The following is a 10,136-nucleotide window of genomic DNA, read 5'->3' as shown; positions in this document are numbered from 1 at the left end:
TACAGATAGGAGTTCCTTCATGACCCTTCCCTCCCTGGTGTCAATTACTGACCAGGGAAATCAAGATATAAGAGTTAGAGGTCACTAATGGAGAGCTGGGGAGTCTTTTTCTGCTTGGAGGATATACATTCACTGAAATGAGAAATGGAGGAAGGCTTGTATCATGAGAATAAGGAGGAAGAAGTGGATAATCCCCTCCAGGGAGCCAGCTCTCCAGAAGTCAGGGAAAGACTCAATGTTTTGTCTCAAAATAGTTCTTTCTTATGACAATGTCCTAGAGAGTTCCCACTTGCTAACAATACCACAAAGTTGACAATATAATTGAGGCAGAACTTAACATGAATGTAATGCAGCATCCTCTATGTTAGAAGATACAAAATAACCACATCTGCATGTGATTGGCTAATTTTGGGATTTGCTATTCTAATAACTGTTGAAATTAGCAGGATTTTGCAGAAATAGATAAAGGAGGCAGGAAAAACACTTTAGGGCATTTGAGATGGAAGTGTTGGTGGTATAATTGTGATCAGGAAAGGACAGGGTGGCACATCAGAACAGAGTGCAAGGGAGGATGGCCGGTGAACTGAGAGACAAGGGTAGAGGGTGGGTGTGGTTAGGGTAGACAAGGTGTACAAGGGTAGACAGGGGTGGGTGTGTTTTCATGCCTAGGATGTGGTGTTGGTGGCTATTGCTCATCTTCTTGGGCTTTTAATTTACTTTCAAATTTATTCATGTCCTACATAAAACATTTAACACCAAGTTTGTATAGAAAATAGTAGTAGTACGTTGTAGAGTCTAGGTGTGGCTGGTATTTCCTCAATTGGAGTCGTCCTTTATCTTTTTGCAATCAAAAGCCTGTTTTCTCCCCTTTGCTCTTTAGATTTCACAAGGAACAAGAGCTCAGAACTACATGTTGGTGAATCACTCTAGTGCCACTGAATTTTATCTCCTTGGCTTCCCTGGCTCCAGAGAACTACACCAACTTCTCTTTGCTACCTTCTTCTTCTTCTACTTAGTGACATTAATGGGAAACACAGTCATCATTGTGATTGTGTGTGTTGATAAACGTCTGCAGTCCCCCATGTATTTCTTCCTTGGTCATCTCTCTGCCTTGGAGATCTTGGTTACTACTATTATTGTGCCTGTGATGCTTTGGGGATTGCTTCTCCCTGGAATGCAGACAATCTCTCTGGCTGCATGCGTCACCCAGCTCTTCCTGTACCTTTCTCTGGGGACCTCAGAGTTTACATTGCTGGGAGCGATGGCTGTGGACCGTTATGTGGCTGTCTGTAACCCTTTGAGATACAACATCATTATGAACAACTGAACCTGCATCTGGGTGGTCATTGTGTCATGGGTGTTTGGGTTCCTTTTTGAAATCTGGCCAGTGTATGCCACATTTCAGCTGACCTTCTGCAAATCACATGTGGTGAACAATTTCTTCTGTGACCGAGGGCAATTGCTGAAACTATCCTGCAATAATACCCTTTTCATAGAGTTTATCCTATTCTTAATGGCTATTTTTGTTCTTTTTGGTTCTTTGATCCCTACAATCATCTCCTACACCTACATCGTCTCCACCATCCTCAGGATCCCCTCAGCCTCTGGGCGGAGGAGGACCTTCTCTACGTGTGCATCTCACTTCATTTGTGTCATATTGGCTATGGCAGTTGCTTGTTCCTCTATGTGAAACCCAAGCAAACACAGGCTGCGGATTACAATAGGGTAGTTTCGTTGATATTTTCAGTGGTTACTCCTTTCCTCAACCCTTTTATCTTTACCCTCCGAAATGACAAAGTAATAGAAGCCCTTCGGGATGGAGTGAAAAGATGCTGTCAACAATTTATTTATTTATTTTATTTAATTTTTTTTAAAATTTTTAAATTTTTAAATTTTTTTAAAAGGTTTTATTTATTTATTTGACAGAGAGGAATCACAAGTAGATGGAGAGGCAGGCAGAGAGAGAGAGAGAGGGAAGCAGGCTCCCTGCTGAGCAGAGAGCCCGATGCGGGACTCGATCCCAGGACCCTGAGATCATGACCTGAGCTGAAGGCAGCGGCTTAACCCACTGAGCCACCCAGGCGCCCCATCTGTCAACAATTTAGTATCTAATCTTGTCTTAAGTATTGTTATGAATTCTAGAATGCTCTGATAAGTACTTACTTATCTTTTAGCTGCATCTTAGTCACCATCAAATAATGTGTGCAACAAAAGCCTTTTAAATTATGGCCATGGTTTTTAACATGTTTGGTTGTTACTAAAAATTTACCTTATGATAAAGTTACATATATGGATACAGATACAGATACACATGCCCTTCTGAAATTATGATATATTTCACAATAAAACTTTAAAAAAATCAAATGGAAAAATAATATGTGTGATATTTAAGTTTCTGAATAAGAAAGGGTGGGTATTATAGAGGGCACGGATTGCATGGAGCACTGGGTATGGTGAAAAAATAATGATACTGTTATGCTGAAAATAAACAAATTTAAAAAAAAAAAAAAGAAAGGGTAGAAAAATTTTCTCCCACTGCAGAATGGGATGACTACTGGATTCTAGGCCATCTAAATCCTCTAAAATGTCCTGTGCTTTTGGTCCTCTGTGTAAACTTCCCGTTACTTCCCTGGCTCAAACATATTCTCTCTCTCTCTCAATCTCTTCTCTCTCTTTTTAGCAGACACAACAATACTTTATTCCTTCAAGTTGATGAATATGACATTTCTAATTTCAGTCATGGAAATGCAGACCTAAGGTGGTGCCTCTCAAACTTTAACATGTATTTCTGTCACATGGGATCTTGTTGAAATGTATGTTCTAATTCAGTTGTCTGGACCAAGGCTTGATAGTCTACATTTCTAAACAGCTCCAGCTGATGTTAATGCTGTTGTGGGGGGAAGGATATCCTCTACCCTTGATTTCCTGTCCCAAAGTTCTCTTGCCTTAGTACTTTGCTGCATATTTTCTTGGCTGGCAGAATTTAGAGAATGATGTCATTCCACAATTTTGGACACCTTTACAATCCTAGGAGTGGTTATCTTTAAATACAGACTCATCTCTAATAGGTGGACCTCCTCAGGGTGTGGGAGAAAGAGTTAGGTAAGTTGACATTCTCTCACCTGAAAGTACCCAGATCATGTTGCCTGCAGCCAGAAAGGATGTGGGACAATGGGGCTTCTGTGCCAGAAGCTGGTGTGACAAGGGTCCCTGGGATCAAGGGGAGTGCAGAGAGTACAGAAGAGGAGGAAGCCTCTCATCCTGGTCACATCCTTCAGTCTTTCCAAGGTCCATGTTACCTGGCCCCTGCTTCCTGTCCCTTTCAGTTTTTCATCCTCTCCTGCCCACTTTGTTTCCTGATTTCTCTTTGTAGCTCTCTTCCTGTGGCTTCAGTTCCCCCATTCACTTCTGGGTTCCCTATTACCTTTCTCCCTCGTGCACCCAAGCTTATTGTGCTGTCATCCATCTTCCCACCAGGAAACCTTGTGCCTCTTTCCTAGTGCCACCAACGTCACTCACGCTTTCTCTAGTCAGCCTGACTTTGGTCTTCATCAGTGATTCCATTTCTTATGTCATAAACACAGTCTCATCCACGATGGCATTTTTGTAATAATGAAATATTGTTAACCAAATGGGATAACTGGAGGAGACTGGTTAAGTAAATTGTTTCATTCGTAAAATGAAATATTATGCAGCTATAAAAAGAATAATAAAACTCTTTCTGTAATGATAAGAAATGATCCCCAAGCTGTACTTTTAAGTGAGAAAAGCAAAATACATTGAACTTAGTATTTTACTTTTGTATAAGAAAGCAGTAGAAATAGGGTATATTTATATTTGCTTGTGGACAGCATCATAAGAAATTAAGACGTGGTTCCCTGTGAAATTGTGGTGGTGGGAATGGGCAGACAGAATGGAGAAAGAACAAGATTTTTCACCCTTTGCCTTCTAATACCCTATTATTTTTGTAACCATGTATAGGTATTACCTATAAAAATAATCACATTTTGTTTATGTTTTTAAGGGATGTAGTAATTCAACCTCTCATCTTTTTATTTATTCATGTATTTTTTTTCCTTATTCAGGAATACCTGGTTATTTATATGAATACATTTCTCTAACTGGAAGATGTTTGGTAAGTGGAGCCTTCTGTTAAATTAAAATATTTTGGGAAATATTATCGGGCCATAACATAGAAGCTAGGAACTCAAGAAGAATATCAGGAGAAAGAGGCCTGTGTATAAATGACTGTACACTTGCTTGAACCTAAGGCCTCAGTTAGTATATCTGATAGGGAAGAAACATTCCTTTCAGAAAAGAGAAGAGGCTGTCCCATTCTAAAGAATCTTGCTCTGAGACAAAATACTTACTTACCTGTGTACTAGGTAGTAAGTGTCAGAAAGAACTATCCATTTAGAGTTCCATACCCCAAAGCAGTGTAGCCCTGAGGTTAAACACGGAGAAGCCCAGTGCCTATACTCCCTTATCCCCCCAACTTTGCAGACAAAAGCTTTCTGCTATGCTAGATACTTCTCTCTACCTCCAAACACGGACTATAGAAATGCTTGGTTTATTTGTATAATGTAAACAATAATCATGGTGGTAACAACCAGTATTTCACATTATGGATGTCAGGAGCACCTTTCACATCTAGCCTTAGGGGCTCCCTGTTGATTTCACCAGACGGACCTACGTGGCATCCAAGTCCGTACATGGACAACCCAGAGGTTCTGAGGAGTTGGTCCCGATTGAGTGCAATTGACCGATGCAAGTAGAAATGGGTCCATCAGACAGAAAAAAAGGAAAAATTATCTACCAGTTTCTACTTTCATGAGACACAGTTTATACACCTTCTAAGATGAGTTGTTCCAAAGATCAAGCAATTCATTGCACTTAATGGTAGCAAACTTGATAAAACATCATTTTATTGGTTTTACAGCCTTCCATTCTTTTTTTTAAAGATTTTATTTATTTATTGGACAGACAGAGATCGCAAGTAGGCAGAGAGGCAGGCAGAGAGAGAGGAGGAAGCAGGCTCCCCGCGGAGCAGAGAGCCTGATACGGGGCTCGATCCCAGAACCCTGGGATCATGACCTGGGCTGAAGGTAGAGGCTTTAACCCACTGAGCCACCCAGGTGCCCCACAGCCTTCCATTTTTTATATCTTTTGTCAGTCATACCTGCCCTGAAGGACTGTATTCCCCAGTGAAAACTCATAAGTCCTTGGCCTCCTGAGGAACCCAAGCTAAGATATACTGCTTAACTCTGGCACTTAATTCTTATAACTAAACAAAGAAGAACTCATTTAAATCATAAAAGAACTCCCTATGGTAACTACTATTATGACCCAAGGAACTCTGGCACAGAGATAATAAGTGACTCATCCAAGGCCACATTGCGAAGGCCCAGGATCTAAACCTGGGTGGTCTGGCTTCTGTTTCTTCTCTTAACCACTCTGCTGGATAGACTACACTGCTGAATTACAAAATGCTAAGTGTATCTTTATCTGACCTACTTGTTAATTATTCTTGTATCAATCAGGGTAGTCTAAGTTACATCATGGTAAGAAGTAATCTCAAAATCATTGTATCCCATAACAACAAATGTTTATTTTTGTTCTAATTTTTTGTCTGCTATGGGTCAGTTGCTCCTCTGCTCCTTATCATCTTTATTATAGTTTAGACTAATGGGATAGTCTCTTACTGGGATTTGGCTGGTCCTGAGATAGTGGGGAAAGATTATGGTAAGTCATGGTCAGATTTCACTCACCTAAATAAGTTAGAAGGCCAAGCCTGCTGTCAGTAGGAATGACTAATTTCTTTCTTCTTTTATTTTTTTTAGATTTTTAAAATTTTTATTTATTTGACACAGAGAAAGGGATCACAAGTAGGCAGAGAGGCAGGCAGAGAGAGGGGGAAGCAGACTCCCCACTGAGCAGAGAGCCTGAGGTGGGGCTCGATCCCAGGACCCTGAGATCATGACCTGAGCCGAAGGCAGAGGTTTAACCCACTGAGCCACCCAGGTGCTCCAGGAATGCCTAATTTCAATCCAGAACTATAAAATTATATATATCTGAAAAAAGTAGCATTATATGTTGTAATTTTCTTTATTATAGTCTTTTTCCTCCATAACCTAGATATATACTTATTAGTAGTTTAAAGAAGGGAAAAAAATCTCACAGAACATTATTTTCGATCCTAAATGTTTACGAACGCACCACTCAGGGGGAACTGGACATCTATATGCAAAAGAATGATTTTGATCTCTTACCTCACAGCACATACAAAAATTAACTCAAAATAGAACAAAGACCTACATGTAACAGCTAAAAGTATAAAACTCTTAGAGGAGAAAACACAGGGAAAATTTTCCTGACATTGGATTTGGCACTGACTTCATGGATATGACAACAAAAGCACAGGCAACAATAGGAAAATTTGAGAAATTGGACCTCATGAAAATTAAAATCTTTTGTGCATCAAAGGATGCTATCAACAGAGTGAAAAGGCAGCCTACAGAATAGGAGAAAATGTTTGCAAATCATATATCTGATAGAGGACTTGAGTCCAGGATACATAAAGAACACTTACAACTCAACAATAAAAGACAAGCAATTCAATTTAAAAGTGGGGAAATAATCTGAATAGACATTTCTTCAGGGAAAATATACAATGATGAATAACCACATGAAAAGGTGCTTCACATCATTTATGATTACAGAAATACAAATCAAAATCTCCATGAGATACCATTGCACACCCAGTAGGATTGCTGGCAACAAAAGTTGGGAAAATAACCAGTGTTAGTGAGAATCCCATATACATCACTTTTGGGAAGGTGTCGTAGTACAGCCACTTTGGAAGAACTTAAGGATCCTCAAACGATTAAACATAGAGTTATCTTATGAGCCAACAGTTTCACTCCTAGGTGTATACCCAAGAGAAGTAAAAACATGCATCCACACAAAAAGTTGTTCATGAATGTTTATAGTAGCATTATTCATAATAGCCAAAAAATGGCAACAACCTACATGCCTATTAGCTGATGAATGAATAAATAAATAATGGAATTTTTTTCAGCCATACGAAAGAATAACTGATACAATGCTACAACAGGGATGAACCTTACAAGCATGTTAAGTATAAGAAGCCAGTCACAAAAGACCAATATTATAGGATTCTATTCATATGAAAGTCCAGAATAGAAAACTATAGAGAGACAGACAATAGACTAGTGGTTGCTTGGGGCTGGGGGGAATGCAGGGATAGGTCGGTGATAGCTAAAGGGTGCAGGCTTTCTTTTTCAGGTGATGGTTGCAAATATATGTGAATATACTCAAAACTGTTGAATTGTGCACTTTAAATGGGTGAATTTTGTGGTATGTGAATTATGTCTCAATAAAGTTGCTAAAAAATAGTATGTGAGATGGTGAAAAAGTTCTTTGAAGAAAAGTGAACTAGGAGTGTACAAGACCATCTGTTGAGGGAGTCCTGAAATTTCAAGTAAGTTTGTCAGGGAAAGCTTGAGAGATTGTAGTGAGGCATTTGGCTACCTTTTGCAGAACATTCCAGGCATAGCAAACAAAAAATGGAGAGGTCCCAGGGAAGGTACAAGCAAAGATGCTGGAATGGAGTGAGTGAAGGGGAGTGTAAGAGAAAATGAAATCAGGAGGTAATCAGGATTTAGATCCTGTAAAGCCTTGTAAGCTTTTTATAGACTTTGCCTTTTCCAAGAGTGAGTTGGAAACTATTGCAGGATGTTGAAAAGAGTGACAGAATCTGTTTAATGTATTAAGATTATTCTGAATGCTACATAAGACAGTTGATTAGAGAACAGTAAGAGAGAAGGAAGGAGACCACTTAGAAGGTTATATCAGTTAGCTTCTGCCATAGAAGAGCCAAGCATAAACTCCAGTGCCATACAACAATGAACTTTTATTTTTAATGCATTAAGATTTCTTTTTATCTAGGCTAGGCTCAGCTGGAGGCTCTGCTAATCTAAGATGGGCTTGTGTACAAGTCTAGGATTGTATGGCAGTTGGTTGACCTAGGTTGGGCTCACACTGATGTCTCAAGTGGGATATCTCTCCTCTTCCTGGCACCAGCAGGTTTGCCTGAGCCCTTCTTGCTATGACAGTGGCAGAACACAAGAAAACACAGATGGAAACACCAAAGGCCTCCTAAGGCCTGGGCTCAGAACTAGCACACTGAAGTTTTAGTTTCATTCTATTGGTCAAAGTCAGTTACATGGAAGAATCCAGAATCAATGTATGGAGAAGCACTGTACTTGAGGAAATGGGGGAAAGAAAGGATTGACCAAGACAGACTTAATGTTTCCCTTTGTTGTCTGAATTTTCAGCAGGCTTCTTCTTGAGTCTAGACCCTTGATATCCCTTTTCATAGATTATTTACTTTAGAACACTTATAATGGCAAATTCTTTTCCTGCATCTTTTTCAGGCTCAGGAATAGCTCAATGTGCTCACCCTGTTGATCAACCTAAGGTACACCTAAAAAATTGACCCATGGATTTAGCTCTTTGTAGGTTATTGATGACTTGGATTGACAATGCAATGACCTCACAAGAGAAATTCTTGTGAAACACTTTTTCTGTCAGTCTGGAACTCAGGGAACATTGTCTAAATCTTTTATATCCTCAACTTCTGAATGTTTTGCTGATCCTCATGCTTTATTTGAAACATACATCCCCTAAGGGCCTCCACAGCACCTCTGATGTCATGCCTTTTTTTTTCACTGAATGGGGGTTAGATGTCTTTCTTATTTGTTATTACTTGCTCATAACCATTATGCATTCCCCCACTTCCCTGCTTTAAGTTTGGTCTAGCTTTGAAACTGTTGCTCTACCCACTTATTTATTTATTTATTTATAAATATTATTTATTTTTGGCTCATTGCAGTTATCTGTAAACCTTTGGACCATTTTAATTAAGTTTTTTGAAGATTTTGTATCTAGATCACCATCATTTTCTATACTTCTACTGTTAGCTAATGCTGGTTGTTTTCACCTACCACTTCTACTGTTAGCTAATGCTGGTTGTTTTCACCTACCACTCTCTTTCTCCTTCGTTCTGTTACAAACATACTAGCCTCCTGATATTTCTTGAACACACTAAGTGCAGTCTTGTTCCAGGACCTTGTATGCTCTTTCCACCAGATGGAATTATCCAAGATATTTGCGTGAAGCAGTCCCTCACTTCCCAAAAATTATTTCTTCAAAGTCTCCTTAAGAAACCTTCCTCTAAACACTAAATGAAAAATAACAAACTTCCATCTTCACTCTGATAGTCCTTATCTACCTATCATTCTTCATTTTTCTTAATGGTACTTATTATCACATAATATATGTCAATTAATTAATTATTGTTACATCCCACTAGAATGTATGCTTCATAAGGGCAGATACTTTGTTTTATTTTCTGCTGTACCCTCAGTACCTAAAAACAGTGCTTGGCACTAAGTTTTTTAGAGATTAGGTAATTTTTCCAAGGCTTCTAAAACAAAGATTCTACTAACAGGTGTCTAAATAAAAATGTATGTTTTTGACTAGTACATTCTACGTCCTTTTGGCAGTATCATGGTAATGCAAGATAGTTCTAGGTAAATGATGCAGTATTAATCAGAGACCAGCATGCAAGAGTAAGAAGAAGGATATTGAACATCATATCATCTGTTTGTAGCTTCAGGGCTTTGGAACAAAGAAGCAGAGCTTCAGGCAAAACAGTAGCTAACAGGATAAGGGTCAGAGTGAATTATTCTACAGTAAGTGAATTATACATTAGGAGAAACAACTGGTGGCATGCTTGGTTTACTGAAAACCACAAGATAAATCATGTCACATTATCATAAAGTATCAATTTTATTGATTATATGTAATTAAACCTGGTGCATATGAAAGCAAATATAGACACACTTACTAAACTTTGTAATAGACATTAAATAAGATCTAAGTAAATTAAGATATATCAAGTTCAAGGATAGAAAGACTTAATATCATAAGGATATAGACTCCACCCCAAAATTGCTAGAACTCATACAGGAATTCAGCAACATGGCAGGATACAAAATCAAGGCACAGAAATCAGTTGCATTTCTATACACTAATGATGAGACAGAAGAAAG

The 10,136-nt window shown here is 38.8% G+C and overlaps 1 protein-coding gene across 1 annotated transcript; it reads left to right on the top strand.

Moving 5' to 3' along the window:
• Positions 1–910: 910 nt before the first annotated feature.
• LOC116569543 (olfactory receptor 9A4-like) lies at positions 911–4,762 on the top strand. Its single transcript, XM_032305833.1, is given in 4 exon segments — positions 911–1,652; positions 1,655–1,834; positions 3,069–3,102; positions 4,684–4,762. Coding segments are annotated over 4 exon segments (1,035 nt in total).
• The last annotated feature ends 5,374 nt before the right edge of the window (positions 4,763–10,136 follow it).

This window comes from Mustela erminea, chromosome 11 (genome assembly GCF_009829155.1).
Source record: "Mustela erminea isolate mMusErm1 chromosome 11, mMusErm1.Pri, whole genome shotgun sequence".
NCBI classification, from domain to species: domain Eukaryota; kingdom Metazoa; phylum Chordata; class Mammalia; order Carnivora; family Mustelidae; genus Mustela; species Mustela erminea.
This window is presented reverse-complemented; position numbering and strand designations above follow the sequence as displayed.